Below are 19,029 nucleotides of genomic sequence, written 5' to 3'. Positions count from 1 at the left end.
CATTGTCCCTGGAGGTGACAGGTCAGGTGAGGTCACCACTCCCCTTTCTTGCCTTTTGGCCATGAAAAAGTGCTGAAGGAAAAGCAAGGCATGGCGTGCTGAGCTGGTGGGAACCTCCTCCTCCTGGGGATTGGTGGGGCTGAGTCCTCTTGCCAGTTGCATTGTTGTCCATCCAGAAGAACTTGGCCTCTGTTCAGCTGCCCTGGACTTCCCAGGGGGGTGAGGGAAAAAGCCAAACGGGCCAGGCATGAGAAACAGCCTGACTTGTCTGCTTGAAGTCCCCACAAAAAGCTCCAGGCCAACCCTTCTTCTGTCTCCTTGGAAAGGCAGAGCTGAGCTGCTGGGATTCCTGGAATGTCTTGGATTGAATAGAGGATGGGGGGATTAAAAAAAAAGGGGATGAAAAATCAACCACAGAATCAAAGAATCATGGAATGGTTTAGGTTGGAAAGACTTTAAAATATTATCTAGATCCAACCCCCTGCATGGGCAGGGACACCTCCCAGCAGCCCAGGCTGCTCCAAGCCCCATCCAACCTGCCCTTCAACACTGCCAGGGATGGGGCAGCCACAGCTTCCCTGGGCAACCTGGGCCAGGCTCTCACCACCCTCACAGCCAACAATTCCCTCCTCATCTCCAACCTCCATCTCCCTCTCCCAGTTTTCATCCATCCCCCTCATCCCATCCCTCCCTGCCCTTGTCCCAAGCCCCTCCCCAGCTTTCCTGGAGCCCCTTCAGGCACTGGAAGCTGCTCTAAGGTCTCCCTGGAGCCTTCTCCTCTCCAGGCTGAACACCCCAACTCTCCATTCTTCCTCTGAGGCCGAGTCAGGGTCACTCCCCAAAGCCTCATCACTGGGCAAGACTCCCCTGGTTTGCAGGTGGAATGAGGCAGTGGTGTTGGATCTAGATGATCTTTAAGGTCCCTTCCAAGCCCAACCATTCCATGATTCTATGTTTTGTTTTTCTTGCAGTGTTAAACTGGCTGGCTGGAGCAGAAATGCATGCATGTGAGACTTGGCTGCTGGTGTCTCAGCACTTGGTGCCATGAGACGATGGGACATGGGTGGGCTGGAGCACCAGGGTAGTCATCCCAGGTGGAGAGGAAGGCAAATTCCTTGGTCTAAAAGGAAAGGAGATGCTGGGGTGGACAGGTTGGGATTGTTACTAATAAGCCAAATGACAGAGACTTAATTATGTAATTTGTGTGCTTGGAAAGGTCCTATCAAAGGTTGAGCTGGTTTGGGAATGATGGGCAGGAGAAAGCTGGAGATCAAACTTGATGAGAAATGATGTAGCCCCATGGCAACGTCCCTGAACAAAGTCACTGGGCAGCAGTGATGAATACCAGGAAGCCCTAGGAAGAACGTCTGGAGCTTTCACCAGGATCCCCCAAAAGCCCCAGCTCAGCAGGGATCTGCTGGGGAAGGAATGCAGAAGGCTCTGAAACCATCTTGGACAGCGGGTGGGGACAACTTTTGGACACAGCAGGTGACATATGGCTGGAGGACAACCACAGCGGACATCAGTGACAGCTCAAGGACACCCAGAGCCTCAGGCACCTTGACTTGCTGTGGTAGGGTGGCAGTTCATGGACCTGAGAACATCAAATCCACCTGAGGAGCTCAGCTACAGCTTCCAGGACCCTGTAGCTGCCCTGATCATGGCAGAAGGATCATAGATGGACTTGAGTATCTTCCTACATTTTCATCTTATCTGCATCATGTACATGTTGGTTTATACTCCAGGCAGCGTAGAGCAGGGGGTGGAGATGGGTAGGATCATCAGATGAAATCCTAGTGTCTGTTCTGCTGACCAAGCTGGAGGCTCATCCCCAGTTTTGGGCAGTATCCTTCAAGGTGTGGAGTGGCTACCAGAAAGCTCAGAAGAGACCAAGAACACAATCTACAGGAAAAGATGGACAGTTGGTCCCTAGGAGGGAGACACAACCATCTTCAGCAGATGTCATCACAATCATCTCCAGAGGAAAGGAGCAGATGGTCCACAAAGAGCCACGAGTGGCTGGAGGAAGAGCTATAGCTGGTCAGGACGTGTCCAGCCTGGCCAAACAGAAACCCAAGAGGTTTTCAGAGCTGCTGGACCCACCACACGCCCCCACCACGGCTGCTGGCCTCAGCAGCGCCTTCAGGATGCACTTCTGACCCAAAAGAAGGGGAATTAGCCCCAGTTTCGAGCTGCTGACCGCCCCCCCCAGCCTGTTTCCTTCCCCATGAGGTGGCAGCAGCCACAGGGCCAGGCCCGGGGGGGCGGGGCCAGGCCAGGGGGGGCGGGGCCAGGCGGGGGGGCGGGGCCAGGCCGGGGGGGCGGGGCCAGGGCCCGCCCTCATCACGGCCCCAGCCGCCCCGGGGCCGCAGCCCCCGCCCCGCCCCCGCCCGTGAGCCCCGCCCACAGCGCCCACAAGCCCCGCCCCATTGGCGCCAGTCCGTTCTCCTTGAGCCCCGCCCCTACCGACACAAGCCCCGCCTCGATCGGACTAAACCCCGCCCCGATCACCGCAAACCCCGCCCTAACCCCCTCAGCCCCGCCCCGTGTCCCACTCGCCCACCCGCTCCAAGCTCCGCCCACCCGCTCCAAGCCCCGCCCATCAGCTCTAAACCCCGCCTATCCGCTCCAAGCCCCGCCCCCTGCAGCCCCGCCCCATCCCCGCTCCCCCTCGCGCACTCCCGGAAGTAACGGCTGCTTCACCGGAAGCGGGCGGGGCGGGCTGTCCGTCCGTCCCGGGCCGTGATGCCGCTGCTTCTGCTGCTCCTGGCGCTCTGCGCTGCCCCCCGCACCGAAGGTTGGAGGCGGCGGGGGCTGCCGGGAGGGGGGAGGGCAGCGAGAGGGGCCTGCGGCCGGAGGGGCTGGGGCTGGCGGGAAGGGCCGGGGGCGGGCACCGCGGTCCCGGGGCCTGAGGGGCCAGAGCCGCGGCCGGCGGGTATTGGGGTGACGGGTTGAGGCGAGGGCAGGACGCGGCTCGGGGGGCTGGGGTTGTAGGGCTGGGGAGGGGGGTCCCGAGGCTGAGGGGTTGTTGGGGTCGGGCACTTGGTAGCGCCGGGAACGGGGAGCAGCGAGGCCCCGGGTGGGGCTGGCACGGGCGGTTGGTTTGTGGGGGCTCCTCTGCCCCGGGGGGATCCCTGGGGGCACCGTTCTCTCGCTCTGTCACACTTTCGGTTCCCCCTCCCGCCCCCGGGCACGACGGGCTCCTTCCCGTTGGGGCGGTGGCGGCCGAGCGACCGTGACCTCTGTGTTTGTGACAGGGGAGCGCGACACACTGAGCGTCAGGCCCGGAAACGCTGCAGCTGATGCTCCCGAGGAGGCCCCGGGGGGACCCGGCAGCAACCCGGGGGGTGTTGGCCATGGTGGCCAAAGCAGTGACACTGGTAATGGAGGGGGCAGCCCCAGTAGCCAAACCCAGAGCCTGAGCGGCCACCAGAGCCGTGGCATCCCGAGCCAGGACAACCAGGAGAGTGACATGAACAAAAAACAGGAGAAAGAAGAGAAGAGGAAGGAGCAGGATGACAAGAACCAGGAGCAGAGCGAGACTGAGAACAGCAGCACTGGGAATAGGGTCAGCAGCAGCACTGGGAATGGGGTCAGCAGCAACACTGGGAATGGGGGCAGCAGCAACACTGGGAATGGGGTCAGCAGCAACACTGGGAGTGGGGTCAGCAGCAACACTGGGAGTGGGGGCAGCAGCAACACTGGGAATGGGGTCAGCAGCAACACTGGGAATGGGGTCAGCAGCAACACTGGGAATGGGGGCAGCAGCAACACTGGGAGTGGGGGCAGCAGCAACACTGGGAATGGGGGCAGCAGCAACACTGGGAATGGGGTCAGCAGCACCAGGTATGGGGGCAACAATAGGGTCAGCAAGGCCAAGACTGAGACCAGTGATAACCAGAACCAGGACACCAGCCAGAACCAGGGCACCAACCAGAACCAGGGCACCAACCAGAACCAGGGCACCAACCAGAACCAGAACCAGGGCACCAACCAGAACCAGAACCAGGGCACCGACCAGAACCAGGGCACCGACCAGAACCAGGACACCATCCAGAACCAGAACCAGGACACCAACCAGAACCAGGGCACCAACCAGAACCAGGACACCATCCAGAACCAGGGCACCGACCAGAACCAGAACCAGAACACCAACCAGAACCAGGACACCAACCAGAACCAGAACCAGGACACCAACCAGAACCAGAACCAGGGCACCAACCAGAACCAGGACACCATCCAGAACCAGGGCACCGACCAGAACCAGAACCAGGACACCATCCAGAACCAGGGCACCGACCAGAACCAGAACCAGAACACCAACCAGAACCAGAACCAGGCCACCAACCAGAACCAGGCCACCAACCAGAACCAGGGCACCAACCAGGGCAGCCAATCGAGAGAGAAGAACCCCTCCCCACCATCGATGTCCTCGGCCACTGAGGGGGTTTTGGAGGAGGGGGATGGAGATGAGAGTTTTGTGGGGAGAGAGGATGTGGCTAAAGGCAGCAGTGACAGCTCCTCCCTCAGCAGGGAGCAGAGTGTCCCCTCTGTCCCCAGGGCAGCCGAGAGCAGCCACTTCTTTGCCTACCTGGTCACCACGGCCATCGTCGTCGCCGCGCTCTACGTCGCCTACCACAACAAGCGCAAGGTGAGTGACGTGGCCTGGCCCCAGCACCCCCCAGGCTGCCTTTCTTGGAGTCTCAGAACCCTTTGGGTTGGAAAAGACCTTTAGGATCATCAAGTCCACCTGTTCACCCAGCCCTGCCCAGTCCCCACCAGCCCATGTCCCTCAGCACCATCTCCAGGGCTTGGAAACCCCTCCAGGGATGGGGACTCCCCCCTGCCCTGGGCAGCCTGGGCCAGGCCCTGACAACCCTTTCCATGGAGAAACTGTTCCCAAGATCCAACCTGAACCTCCCCTGGGCAACCTGAGGCCGGTTCCTCTGTCCCATCCCTTGTTCCTGGGGAGCAGAGCCCGACCCCCCTGGCTCCAACCTCCTCTCAGGCAGTTGCAGAGCAGAAGGTCTCCCCTCAGCCTCCTCCTCTCCAGGCTGGACACCCCCAGCTCCCTCAGCTGCTCCTCACAAGTTCTCCAGACCCTTCCCCAGCTCCGTTGCCCTTCTCTGGACACTTTCCATGTCCCCTTTCTGCCCCAAAACTGACCCCAGGATTCCAGGTGCCCCCTCACCAGTGCCCAGCACAGGGGGACAATCCTGCCCTGCTCCTGCTGGCCACACCAATGATGGCACCAGCCAGGATGCTGGTGGTCTTCTCTGGTAGGGATTCTCAGCTGGGGGAGGTGAGAAGAAGAACTCTGAAGTTCCTCTTGGTTTTCTCACTCATGGGTGGCAGAAATCTTGCCCATAAATAGCTTTGCACAGGGGGGTTGAAGGTCAAATGGTGTAACTGCCTTGAGCTGGGCTTTGGTTTTCCTCCTGTGAAACATTTTTTGAGGTAGGAGAAAGAAAATAAACCACTGTTCTGTGCCTGGTTGGGAAGTCTTGTTGTCACAGAATGGTTTGGGTTGGAAGGGGCCTCAAGGATCATCTCATTCCACCTCCCTGCCTGGTTCCATCTTAGCTGGTTTTAGAGATTTCATTTCTTGGTTCAGAGAATGTTTTGTAAAGGAGTTGTGGTCACTGAATAGAGGTGGGTGAAGCTGAGGTGAGAAAATGTTGGAAGTGAAGGAAGAAAAGCTGCTCTGGTCACTCCTGCCCCTCTCTCCCTGTCTCTGCAGATCATCGCGTTCGCTCTGGAAGGAAAAAGGTCAAGAAGTGGCCGACGGCCCAAATCTGGTGACTATCAGAGACTGGACCAGAAGGTGAGAGCCAGAGATGCAGCCCAGGGGGGAATTGGGCTGCCTGGGGGAACCAAAAAGGACATGGAGCTCCTGGAGAGATTCCAGAGGAGCCACGGAGAGATGGTGGGAGGGCTGGAGCAGCTCTGCTGTGGAGCCAGGCTGGGAGAGTTGGGGTGTCCAGCCTGGAGAGGAGAAGGCTCCAGGGAGACCTTAGAGCAGCTTCCAGTGCCTGAAGGGGCTCCAGGAAAGCTGGGGAGGGGCTTGGGACAAGGGCAGGGAGGGATGGGATGAGGGGGATGGATGAAAACTGGGAGAGGGAGATGGAGGTTGGAGATGAGGAGGGAATTCTTGGCTGTGAGGGTGGTGAGAGCCTGGCCCAGGTTGCCCAGGGAAGCTGTGGCTGCCCCATCCCTGGCAGTGTTGAAGGGCAGGTTGGATGGGGCTTGGAGCAGCCTGGGCTGGTGGGAGGTGTCCCTGCCCGTGCTAGATGATCTTGAAGGTCCCTTCCAACCCAACCCATTCCAGAACCAAGAATTTCTTGCTTTTTCACATCTAGAAATGGTCACAAAGCCCCTCTCAGTTTTCTTGGCAAACAGGATTTTACCAAACCCTCTGATTTTGCTCTGAAAATGGGTTTGTCAGAAAATGGAACCAACAATGCTGAGAGATGGTCCCTCCAGAGCAGGAATTTTGAGAGCCTGGAGCTCAAATGAGCTTAAAATCAGTTTCTCACTAACTCAAGAGTTTTCTAAAGAGAGGGTTTTTTTCCTTTAATTCTTTATCTTCCTTTTTTTCCCCTTTCTCCCACTTTTCCGTTTAATTCTTTGGTTTTCCCTTCTCAGATCTAGCTCCCTCCTGGTTGCTCAGAGGAACCCCTGCCCCCCTGCCCCTCCCATGTGTCCCAGACCAGAGGAAGAGGAGGGGACACAGATCTCATCGTGCACCTGCACCCTGCTGACATCCCCTTCTCACTTCCCCTTCTCCACCTGCCTGGAAATCAGCTTCTCCCTCTGGGGCACCCAGGACCCAATCCCCAGCACTTGGGCAGGATTTTCACCCCAAACCAGCTGGGATTTGCCATCTGCTGTACCTCCAAACAGACCCTCCTGCAAACTGAGCCCCCCCTTTCCCACCCCACATTGTCTTTTTGGGGACATGGACCTTCTCCCCTCCCTTTGGATCCTCAATTTCAGAACGTGACCAATTGCACTCATTGGGAAACGACCCTCCCAGGGCCCTTATTTGATTCTTCCCTCTCTCTGTCATGACGGTGAAGTCAGAGTTGAAGACCTCACTTCTCCTCAGCTCTGGGGACACCAGAGCTTGTCCCTTCACCCCCCTCAGCTGCTCCCTCTGCTCCCCCACGGGTCTTTCCCTCCCAATCCCAAAGTCCTGCTCTTTGCACTAAAAGGGGACAAGTGCTGGGAAGGAGGGTGGGGAGGGCTTGAAAAGCTTCCTGCCACATTCCCACCATTCCCAGTTGGAGACTTTGCCTTGGAAAATGTTCTTCCCTCCTGTGGAAAACGTCCTTCCCTCCCCTGGGAAGAGCAGCTTCTTGGGGATGTAGAAACATGCGATGGAAAGACGCGGTTTCTGCTCCCTGAGTCACCACGGGGTGTTTTATCCCTCCCAAAATCACCTCATCCCCCTCTTCCCGAGGGGTTTTTTGTGTGGTTGGACACTCAGGTCACCAAGCTGGTTACTTCTGAGCAGTTTCAGCCAGGTCCTGGGGCCTCCTGGTGGCCCTAGAGGCTGCAGAAAGTGGTGGCTCCCCAGGCGAGTCTGGTGGGTTGGTTTTTCTTCTGCTCCAAAGATGGTGGTTTGAGCCAGGACAGTCCTGGAGAAGGCACCAAGTGCCTGCTTTTTCCCAGAAAAAAAAGGGTGGGAAGCACCTGGAGCTTCTCAACTGGGCACCCAGAGCTCTGCCAGCCTCCCACCCATCTCCCTTCCCATCCTCTGACTGTGCAGGAAGACCCCTCTGGGGGGTTAATTCCCTCCTGGGGGGATGAATCCAGCTTTTTCCCACCCTTCCCAAGGTTGGGAGCAATGTTCCCGTCAGGTTTGATGAGGGCAGAGGTGGTTCCTTGCCCAGATACAAAAGCTGAGTTGTTAGGTTGGGTGGTTTTTCTTCCCCTTGCAGAAAAGAGGAGAAGGGACTTGACCCTCTCCTAAAAAAAAATATTCCACCTTTTTTTTTCTCCCCCCCTCCCTTTTTTTTGCTGGCTTTTTGGAAGTGGGAAGGGGGGAGAAGGTCCTTCCTGGCCTTCAAAAACTTTCAGAGTTTCCATAGGGAATTTTAGGGCTGCTCAGAGTCCTCATGGGAGCTGTTCTGGAGGAATGTGAGGCTGGGGAGGAACCCCTGGGAGAAGGTGCCTCTGGAGGAGGTGGGAGCTCTGCCCCAGCCCCCCCTGCTCCCAGGGTCTGTGGGATGGCTGATTTATGGGGGAGGGAAGTTCTCTGAGGGTGGGAAATGAGCCCCCATATTCTAACACGTGGAACCCCCTGTGCTGTGAGCATCTCCTCCTGGAGCTTGGGTCTCTTCTGCTTTGGCCTTGAGGCTTTGGAATCACAAAGTCACTTCCAAAGGGCTCATTCAATTTTCAGCCTTTTCCATCCTGCTTTTCTTCTGCCTTTTTGTCCTCCAGCCTTGGTGGGAGTGACATGAGTAAGAGGGAGCAGAACCTTCAGCCCTCAAATGTGTCCCCAGCAAGGAGTTAACAAGGATGGACATGAGGACAAATGGCACCTCCCATGGGGGTGTTGGGGGGCTCCTGGTAAAACAACACCACCCCCCCTCCCACCCTCACCTCCCCCTGCACAGATCCCCCTGAACCTCCCACCTGCTTGGTTTGGGGTGGGATTTGAAGTCCTGCTATGGGTGCCTTTTCCCTTGGGATCTACAGCCCCTTCCCACTTGGGGGGCACCTGCTGGTGTTTAGGGCTTGGGTTCTTGGGGTGGTTTTTGGCCAAATGTTCCTACTCTTTAGGCCAAACTGATTGGTTCCAATCAGCAAAGGGATTATTTTCTGCTTGAAGTGAAATGCAACTTGCTTGGAAGGATCAGGTTTTTTATCTTTCTTTGGAATCTTGTTGTTGGTTTTTGGTTTTGTTTTGTTTTCCTGGGTGGCAAAGTCAATGAACAAAGAAATAAAAGGAGTTTTCACCTCTTTGGGTTTTTTTTTACATGCTATTTTCACTCTGTCCCCTGAACCTTGGCAGCCACAGCTCGGGGTAGTTCCTCTTCCTCCACAATCCATGAAAAGGTTAATTAATTAACCTTTGAAAGTTTTTTTTTTTGGGGGGTCCTGCCTGGGTTGAAGGTGCTTTTAGCAGCTTGGGGGTGGATCTGGGTGATGGTTGGTAGAGCTGGGTTCTGGTTGGACTGGTTCTGGATGATCTCAGAGGTCTTCTCCAGCCTGTGACCTCCCGCTGTTGCTCCTGCTGTTGAATCCTGTACCTTTCTCCTCATCCTCCTCCTCTTCACACTGTTGTCTCCTGCTGCCACCTCATCATCATGTTTCTCCTCCTGCTCCTCATTCTGTTACCTCCTGCTTTCTCCTCTTCCTCCTCTTCCTCCTCCTGCCTGTTCCTCCTCCCCCTTTCTTCTCCTCCTCCTCATGCCATTGTTTCCTCATGCCTACTCCTCATCCTTGTCATGATAATGTCTCCTCCTGTCTCCTCATTCCCCTTTTTTTCAACCTCCTTTTCCTCATGCTGTTGTCTGTTGCTGCTTCCTCCTCCTTGTGATGCTGCTTTATCCTTGTTCCTCCTCTTCCTCTTCCTCCTCTTAATGCTTTTATCTCCTGTTGCCTCCACTCATCACGCAGTTGTCTCCTGATTCCTCCTCACGATGTCTTCTCCTGCTGCATGTTGCTCCTCATAGTCATGCAGCATGAGGAATCATAGAATCATAGAATCATAGGGGTTGGAAGGGACCTCGAAAGATCATCTAGTCCAACCCCCCTGCCAGAGCAGGGTCACCTAGAGTACATCACACAGGAAGGCGTCCAGGCGGGTTTTGAATGTCCCCAGTGAAGGAGACTCCACAGCCTCTCTGGGCAGCCTGTCCCAGGGCTCTGTCACTCTCACAGTAAAAAAATTTTTTCTGATATTCACCTTAAACCTCCTGTGCTCCAATTTGTATCCATTACTCCTTGTCCTATCACTGGTCATCACTGAAAAAAGCTTAACTCCATCTTCTTGACACTCACCCTTTACGTATTTGTAGACATTGATGAGGTCACCCCTCAGTCTCCTTTTCTCCAAACTAAAGAGACCCAGCTCCCTCAGCCTTTCCTCATCAGGGAGATGTTCCACTCCCTTAATCATCTTTGTGGCTCTGTGCTGGACTCTTTCCAGCAGTTCCCTGTCCTTCCTGAACTGAGGGGCCCAGAACTGGACACAATACTCCAGATGTGGCCTCACCAATGCAGAATAGAGGGGGAGGAGAACCTCCCTTGACCTACTAACCACCCCCTTTCTAATGCACCCCAGGATGCCACTGGCCTTCTTAGCCACAAGGGCACATTGCTGGCTCATGGTCATCCTCCTGTCTACCAGGACCCCCAGATCCCTCTCACCTACACTGCTCTCCAGCAGGTCAGCCCCCAACCTGTACTGGTACATGGCGTTTTCTTCCCCAAATGCAAAACTCTACACTTGCCCTTGTTGAACTTCATCAGGTTTTTCCCTGCCCAAGTCTCCAGCCTGTCTAAGTCTCTCTGAATGGCAGCACAGCCTTCTGGTGTGTCAGCCACTCCTCCCAGCTTGGTGTCATCAGCAAACTTGCTGAGGGTACATTCTGTACCCTCATCCAGGTCGTTGATGAAGATGTTGAACAACACCGGTCCCAGTACCGACCCCTGAGGGACTCCACTAGTCACAGGCCTCCAACTGGATTCTGCCCCATTGACTACAACTCTCTGACTTCTTCCTTTCAACCAGTTCTTGATCCACCTCACTGCCTGATCATCAAACCCATACTTGATCAACTTATCTACAAGGATGCTGTGGGAGACGGTGTCAAATGCTTTACTGAAATCAAGATAGACCACATCTACCCCTCTACCATCATCTATCCACCTAGTAATTTCCTCATAGAAGGCTATGAGGTTAGTCAAACATGACTTACCCTTGGTAAAACCATGTTGACTGCTCTTGATGACCCCCATCTCCTTGATATGTCTAGAGATAGTGCCAAGGACAAGTTGTTCCATCACCTTTCCAGGGATGGAGGTGAGGCTGAGCGGTCTATAGTTACCCGGGTCCTCCTTCTTGCCCTTCTTGTAGACTGGAGTGACATTTGCTGTCCTCCAGTCCTCAGGCACCTCTCCTGTTACCCATGACTTACCAAAGATGATGGAGAGTGGCCTAGCAATGACCTCCGCCAGCTCCCTCAGCACCCTTGGATGCATTTCATCCGGACCCATCGATTTATGGATGTCCAGATTATGCAACTGATCCCTAACCCAATCCTCATCTACCTGGGCAAACTCTTCCTTTATCTTGACTTCTACTGGGGCTATATGAGACTGGGGCTCATGGGGAAAGCCTGCAGGAGTAAAGACAGAGGCAAAGAAGGCATTCAGCACCTCTGCCTTCTTTATATCCTCTGTCACCAGGGCACCCACCTCATTCAGCAGTGGGCCTATATTGCCTCTGGTGTTAGTTTTGTTGGCTATGTATTTGAAAAAGCCCTTTCTATTGTCCTTAACCCGACTTGCAAGGTTAAGTTCCAAGGAGGCCTTAGCTTTCCTAGTTGCCTCCCTACATTCTCTGACAACAGTCCTATATTCCTCACAAGTGACCAGCCCCTCCTTCCATGATCTATAGATTTTCCTTTTCCACTTGAGTTTGCCCAGCAGTTCCTTTTTTAACCACGCTGGTCTCCTAGCTCCCTTACTAGATTTTCTACCCATTGGGACACACTGATCCTGTCCTTGCAAGAAGTGGTCCTTGAATGTTGACCAGCTATCTTGAGCCCCTTTACCTTCTAGCACTCTGTCCCATGGGACTTCCCTTAACAATTGATTGAGGAGGCTGAAGTTTGCTCTGTGGAAGTCCAGGGTTCTGGTCCTGCTGGGTATTCTGTTCCTCCCACACAGGATCCTGAACTCCACCATCTCGTGGTCACTGCAGCCAAGGCTGCCATTGACCACCACTGCTTCAACAAGGCCCTCCTTGTTGGTGAGCACAAGATCCAGCAGCTCCTCTTCTAGTCGGCTTGTCCACCATTTGCATTAAGAAGTTGTCATCAATGCACTGGAGGAACCTCCTAGACTGTGAAAGGCTGGCTGTGTGAGTCTTCCAGCAGATATTGGGGTAGTTAAAATCTCCCATGAGGACCAAGGACTGCAGTTGTGAGGCTGCTTTCAGCTGCCTGTAGAAAGCCTCATCAACTTCCTCATCTTGATCAGGAGGTCTGTAGTAGACCCCCACAGCTGTATCACCCATACCAGCCTGCCCTTTAATTCTTACCCACAGACTTTCAACTTGCCCCTCATCAGCCCCTGCACAAAACTCGATACATTCTAGTTGCTCTCTCACATAAAGAGCAACTCCACCACCTCGCTTCACCGACCGATCTTTCCTAAAAAGCACATAGCCATCCATGGCCACATTCCAGTCGTGTGAGCTGTCCCACCATGTCTCTGTTATTGCTACCAGATCATAACCCTTAGCCCGCACACAGACCTCTAACTCCTCCTGTTTATTCCCCATGCTGCGTGCATTGGTGTACAGGCATTTCAGGAAGCAAGCAGAGCACACTGGTGGGACCAAATCCTCCTTAGACCACCTTCCTTCAGGCCCTGGTATGTTCCTCTTGGGCTCTTGGGAGAGGATGTAGGAGGAGGCAGATGGAGACAACAGCCTGAGGTGGAGCAGGAAACAAGAGCATGAGTAGTAGGAGGAGAAAGTTGAGGAGGAAAAGGCAGCTTGAGACAACAGCATTCAGTTTGAGGAAGAGGATGAGGACAAGGAGGGGTAAGAGGCAGCAGGAGAGAACAGGATGATGGGGAGGAGGAGAAGGAGCCAGAATGCAAGAGCATGAGGTGGAGGAGGACATGGAGAAAAAGGACTAGAAGAAGGAAGTAGCACCAGAACCAGCATGATAAGATGGAAGAGGATGAAGAAGAGGAGGTAGCAGGAGATCATGGCATGATGATGAGGAGGAGACGACAGCAGGAGTAAACATCATGACAGGTTAGAGCTGGTGGAGAAGGCTACATGAGATAAGAGTATGAGGAGGAGGTGGAACGGATGGAGGAGGCAGCAGGAGAGGACAGCATGGTGAGGAGCAGGGGGATGAGGAAGAGGAGGAGGAAGAGGTAGCAGGAAAAACCAGGATGACAAGGGGAAGCAGGAGGCAGAGATCAGCAGCTCCCGGACGGGCCTGAGTCCTCTCTTCTCCCCACAAGGGGACACCTTTTGGCAAGACTTGAATCTCCTTGGATGTTTTTCTTGGTCCTTATGACCTTCCGCTCCAACTGTGCAGCCAGTGACCTGATCAGTGGCAGATCCAAAGCTTGTCACAACTGTCACATCCATCAATCACCTTTGCTTTTAAACTATCCTGGTCGGGGCTCCAGGGTGGGCAAAAAGCTTCAGTGAAAGCCCTTCTGGTGGGACCATGAAGGGGCAACTCTGCCGAGGTGCCTCAGAGACAGTCCTGGTGGGACTCTGAGACAGGCACATGTTCCCCTTTGATGTGACACTCTTTTATGATGATGTCATAAAGGAAGACCTCTTAAAGGGAGAAGTCATTCTGGGTGATGTCCTACAGGGAGAGGTCATCAAGTCAGATGTCATAAAGGGAGACATCATAAAGGGAGTGAGTTGTCATCAAGGGAGAAGTCTTGAAGGCAGAGGTTATCAAGGGACGTGTCATAATGGTGGACATCATAAGGGGAGACATCATAATGGGTGACATCATAAAGGCAGATGTCATAATGGGAGACTTCTTAAAGGCAAAGGTCTTAAAGGGAGAAGTCATAATGGGGGGCATCAAAAAGGAAGATGTCATAAAGGGAGATCTGGTAATGGGTGATGTTGTGATGAAAGATGTCATAAAGCATGACATCATGTAAGGAGATGTCACAATGGGAGACTTCTTAAAGGAGACACAACAAATGGAGACATAAAAATGGGAAACAACATAATAGAGACCTCATATGGGGAGACCTCAGAATGGGATACATCATAAAGGGAGATGTCATAACTGGAGATACCATTATGGGTGATGTCATAAAGGGAGAGCAAAGCCCTTCAGGGAGCATCCAGACACCCTGTGGCCATCCATGATGGATGCAGAGTGTGTACTTCTGTCTTGCCAAGTGTCCCCAGAAAAAGCCCAGTAAATGGACATGAAGTGTTTCTGTTGCCCTTGGCACTTCACTTGAAAGAGCCAGGGGCTGTTCTGAAAGATCCCTGAGGCCTCTGCAGCACAGCCAGTCCTAGAAGCATGTCCATGGGCTGCTCTCCAAGGACTGGGGAGGAGCAGACCAGGAAATCCCCTTCAATCTGCACCTGAGCTGCAAGGCAAGAAGTTGCCACCTTGCAAGGCCGCAGCTCAGCAGATCTCCCTTCTGCTCTTCCATCTCCTGGGAGATGCCTGCATGGACCTGCTGGGTGTGTCTGAGACCTCAGCTCAGACCTGCTGAGTTGTCACAGAAAGCCTGGCCTTGTGCAAGCCCTGGGGACAGCTGGAGATGCTGGATCCCTCCACCAGACCACCACAGGTAGTTCCTGGTTTGAAGAGCCAACCTGCAGGAGATCCTTCAATGCTGCTGACAGCCCCTCTGAGCACAGGTCTGAGAAGAAACTACAGTGCCATGAATCTGCCAGGCCAGAAGGACAATCACCTTCCTGGTGTCCACTTCCACGTGATGGATGGAGCTGGTTTCACAGTGTCCTGCTCTCTCCAGAGCTCCCAGGGGGCTCTTGGATGCAACAGACACAACAGCATGGGTGGAAAATGGGCATCTGGAGCATCTTGGCATCAAAACATGAATGTGTGCCCAGGTGGCCAGGAAGGCCACCAGCACCCTGGCTGGTGTCAGCAGCAGTGTGGCCAGCAGGAGCAGGGCAGGATTGTCCCCCTGTGCTGGGCACAGGTGGAGGGACACCTCGAATCCTGGGGTCAGTTTTGGGTCAGAAAAGGGACATGGAGGGTCTGGAGGGTTTCCAGAGGAGGAAAATGGAGCTGGGGAAGGGGCTGGATCTCCAGCCTTTGGATCATCTCCTTGTTTCCCAAGGAAATGGAACCTACTGAGCTGTGTGCCCCAAGGACCCTGGGACCCCCTCCCCTGCTCCCCCCAAGCTGAGGGGCCTCAAACCTAATTTCACTCCTGCAGGTGGAAAATAGAGGTGGGAGGAGCAGCCCCCAGGTCAGGGCGGTGGCCAGAGCACCCGGGGTGTGGTGGGTGCTGAGCTCCAGGAATGCAAGTCCAGGAAGAACTCTCTGCCAAAGGGAACAGGAACGATCTGCCAGCAGGGCCAGGTGCTGCTTCTCCAAGTGGAATTGCTGGAGGCCATGCTGAGGAGCTGATCCAAGAGCCCCCAAGGGTGGAGGGTTGATGCAGGAGCTCCATGGGGTGAGGCTCTGCCTGCTCTGCTGGAGATCTTGAGATCTTCAACCCCTCCTCTCCCTCCTCCTGCAGCTGCCTGAGGGCTGGTCCCCATCTCCCAGGCCAGGGGTGTCCCTGAGAATGCCCAGGAGCTGTTTTTTATCCACATTACTTTTGTGCTTATCCATGATGCCAAGGAGACACGGAGAGGAGAGGACCTGGAGCAAACCCAGCAGGTCCACAAGGTGTCCCAGCCCATCCCTGGAGCTTTTCCCCTCAGAAGGAAGCTCACAAAGCCCCAGTTCCCTGTGGTGAACTGAGCTCTACCTGGAGCCAATGCTCCCAGATCCCCTCCCTGCCCCTCCCCCAGGACCCAGGTTGACCTGCAGACCCTGGTCACCACCCTTTATTTATTTTCAAAGCCTGGAATTCTTGACCAGCCTCATGAGCAAACAAGGGGAGCCCCAGGTGGTGGTTCCAGCTGGGCAGTTGTGTTTTCCTTCTGGGCAGGGCACCAGCCAGGTGGACACATCAGTTCTGCCTCTGGAGGACTAAAGTCCACAGCCTGTGAAGATCTGTTGAGATCAATAAGGCCGCAAATGGGAGAGATCAGCTCCCCAAGGTTGGAGCTCTTGCCTGGAACCAGGGGGGTGGGACAGGTTTACGTGCCCCCTGCAGCTGTGGCAGGGTGATGCTGGAGGGTTTGCTGCACCACTGGGATGTGCTAGAGAGCAGCTCCATGGAGAAGCACCTTGGAGTCCTGGTGGACAAGTTACCCATGGGACAGCAATGTGGTCTGGTGGCCAAGAAGGCCCATGGAATCCTGGGCTGCACTAAAATGAGTGTGTCCAGCAGGTCAGGGAGGTTCTGCTCCTCCTCTACTCTGCCTTGGTGAGACCCCACCTGGAGAACTGGGACCAGTTCTGGGCTCCCCAGTTTGAGAGAGACAGGGATTTACTGGAGAGAATCCAATGGAGGCTACAAGGATGATGAAGGGACTGGAACATCTGTCTGATGGGGAAAGGCTGAGAGAGCTGGGGCTCTAGAGAAGAGAAGACTGAGGGGGGATCTAGTTAATGTCTATCAATACATGAGGGCAGCAAGAAGGCAGGACAAGCTCTTGTCACTTGTGCCCTGGGACAGGACAAGGGGCAATGGATTCAAACTCAGCACAGGAAGTTCCACCTCACCATGAAGAAGAACTTCTGTCCTGTGAGGGTGACAGAGCCCTGGGACAGGCTGCCCAGAGAGGCTGTGGAGTCTCCTTCTCTGGAGACTTTCCAGACCTGTCTGGATGCCTTTCTGAGTGACCTGCCCTAGTTTTGGTCCTGCCCTGGCAGGGGGGTTGGACTCGATGGTCTTTGGAGGTCCCTTCCAACCCCACCACTCTGTGATTCTGTGATTCTGGGCTGAAATCTGAGATTTCTGTTCTGAAGAAGGTCCTGTGGTGGGACCTGTTGGTCAAACATCCCCTGGGAGCTCCAGCACCTCCCAGGTGGAGCCACTCACCTTCCTGGGGACATTTTCCATTGGTTTTCTCATGACTTGTCCTTTTTATTCTCCACCCATAGTCAGGAACTTCTTGCAGCCAAACTGCTGCTCTTAGAGTCATGGAATTGTTCCGGTGGGAAAAACAGGTAGGATCATCCTGTCCAACCTTTCATCCCCTGGGGCTTTCCTGCAGATCCAGCAGGTCTCAAACAGCATCTCCTTCCTCATCCATGGGTGCTGAGAAGGGGAACACCTCCTGCAGCAGGTTGGTGACAAAGCAGGGCATCTCCTTGCACCCCTCGTAGGTGCCCCTGGCCTGGCAGCGACAGGCCACCTCCCAGTTGACACGGGTCAGGAGGCGGTGGAGGGCCAGGTGACGTTCTTCCCCCTCCAGCACCTTCAGCAGGGCCTGGAGGAACATGGAGCCAGAGGGGTTGAGGAAGGCGACGTGGCCTGTGGAGGAAGGAGAGCAGTGTTGGTTCTGTGATGGTGACATTCCCCAGAGGAAGTGTCCCCGTGGTGCCAGGGACAGTCCCTCCCTCACCCGGGCTGCAGGCAAACATCACCAGGGTCTGGGGTGGGATGGAGAGGCAAGATGAGAAGCACTCAGGTCCAGGTTCTCCACTGTCACACTCGACTGTCACCCCCGGGTCGAGCTGTGTCCCCCGACAAGCCTGCGGGCAGAGTGGCCACCTTGAGCTCTGTCCTCCCCCTGCTCCTCTCCGGGGTGAGCCCCACACATTCCTCTCTGCCTCCATCCCCTTCCCATCTCATCCCTCAACCTTCCCATCCCATCCCTTGACCTTCCCATCTCATCCCTCAACCATCCCATCTCTCCACCATCCCCACCTAATGCTGCCTCACCTGGATAAAGAAGATCTTGGGAATTCTGGTGAGAGCCAAGGACTTGGCTGGGGAGAACATCTGGAAAATCCGGGTCAGCCGCACCGGCTCCGAGTCACAGCCAAAGATGATCCCCTCCTCTCCATGGCTGGAGATGATGGTCACAAAGTAGTCGCCGTGCTGGTGGCCACACTCTGAAGGGACACAGCCACATAAGTGCCACTGGGCACCACTGGGAGGGGGGGAGCGGGAGGCAGGTGGGCTGGGAGAGGGCAGGGAGGGGGCTTGAGGCTGGCAGGGGCTGGGAGAAGGTCCTTACCCTGCTGGAAAAGGTCTTCTATCTCCTTGGCCGTCTTGTTGACCATCAGCTTCACCGTGTAGTTGAGCTGGGAGAGGGTCCTGGAAAGCTTCTCTGCTTCCCTCCGGGCTCCTCTCCGTGTCCCAAGGGCCACCTCCCCCTTGCAGCTGGAGAAATGGGTGTTGACAATGATGAGAGCCCGGCTTGGCCTGACCTGGGACATGCTGGGATGTCCCCTCAAGGGGTGGGTGGTCACCAAATCCTCCCCAGCACTGGTGGGGAGCTCAGGCTGGGCTGGTTCCGAGCCCCAGGTGCTCCGTCGGGAAGTCCAGGGGAGCAGCTCCTGCTGACTCAGCACCAGCTGATTGCCAAGGACAAGTGCCCTGTCACCTGCTGAGCGGCCAAGATGGCACCTTGGACCTGTGAGTCACGGTGCGTTGCCACCTGCTGCAGGGCTGGGCTGCACGGTGCAGCCTGCAGCTTCCTGGTTGGTGGCAACTGCAGATGAGCCAGCAGTGTCTCCTGGCAGCCAGGAGGACCAACACTGGCCTGGGTGCATCAAGGAGAACGTTGAGGGAGGTGATTGTCCCACTTTGCTCTGCTCTGGAGCAGCCTCACCTGGAGCACTGGGAGCAGCTTTGGACACCACAATATCAAAAGAACATCAAGCTATTGGAGTGTCCAGAGGAGAGCCACGAGGATGGAGAAGGATCTGGAGGGGCAAGTCCCTCCTCCCACCCATGATCACTGGGGAACCAGCCCCTTCCCACTCTCCCAGAGGTCCCAGTGGGATCTTCTGACCTGTCTTCCTTGTGGCCTCTCCCTGTCCACGCCCACCAGCTGCTCTCACCCACCCTGAACATCTCCATTTGTGGCCTTTGTGTGATTATTCCTCCCCAAACCACCCACCCTGGTGCAGGACAAGCCCACAGCACCAGGGCTCAGCTGCATCCTTCTCAAAGTTCTTCCTCAACTTCACAACCTGGAGCATGGAGAAGCCACCCTGCCCCCAGCCCTGCTGACCCCAC

The 19,029-nt window shown here is 55.3% G+C and overlaps 2 protein-coding genes across 3 annotated transcripts; one reads left to right on the top strand and one right to left on the bottom strand.

Annotated features, from left to right (window-relative positions):
- Positions 1 to 2,688: 2,688 nt before the first annotated feature.
- Positions 2,689 to 10,888, top strand: TGOLN2 (trans-golgi network protein 2). 2 transcript variants are annotated; one of them, XM_051640651.1, is made up of 4 exons: positions 2,689 to 2,797; positions 3,258 to 4,651; positions 5,741 to 5,824; positions 10,748 to 10,888. In XM_051640651.1, the coding sequence occupies exons 1-4, from the start codon at positions 2,746 to 2,748 to the stop codon at positions 10,769 to 10,771; spliced, it is 1,554 nt and encodes a 517-aa protein (XP_051496611.1). In that variant the 5' UTR covers positions 2,689 to 2,745; the 3' UTR covers positions 10,772 to 10,888. The 2 variants fall into 2 exon arrangements, with proteins under 2 accessions (XP_051496611.1, XP_051496612.1); XM_051640652.1 differs by lacking the exon at positions 10,748 to 10,888 and adding an exon at positions 6,646 to 8,970.
- A 5,774-nt stretch (positions 10,889 to 16,662) lies between these two features.
- LOC127394629 (caspase-7-like) lies at positions 16,663 to 18,708 on the bottom strand. Its single transcript, XM_051640734.1, has 4 exons — positions 18,023 to 18,708; positions 17,725 to 17,897; positions 17,405 to 17,534; positions 16,663 to 17,313 (listed from the first exon to the last, which is right to left on the bottom strand). Exons 1-4 carry the CDS (start codon positions 18,222 to 18,224, stop codon positions 17,066 to 17,068), a joined length of 753 nt encoding a protein of 250 aa, XP_051496694.1. The 5' UTR covers positions 18,225 to 18,708; the 3' UTR covers positions 16,663 to 17,065.
- Between the last annotated feature and the right edge of the window lie 321 nt (positions 18,709 to 19,029).

This window comes from Apus apus, chromosome 26, assembly GCF_020740795.1.
Source record: "Apus apus isolate bApuApu2 chromosome 26, bApuApu2.pri.cur, whole genome shotgun sequence".
NCBI lineage: Eukaryota > Metazoa > Chordata > Aves > Apodiformes > Apodidae > Apus > Apus apus.
Note: the sequence above shows the minus strand (reverse complement) of the source record. Positions and strands in the feature narration are given on the sequence as shown.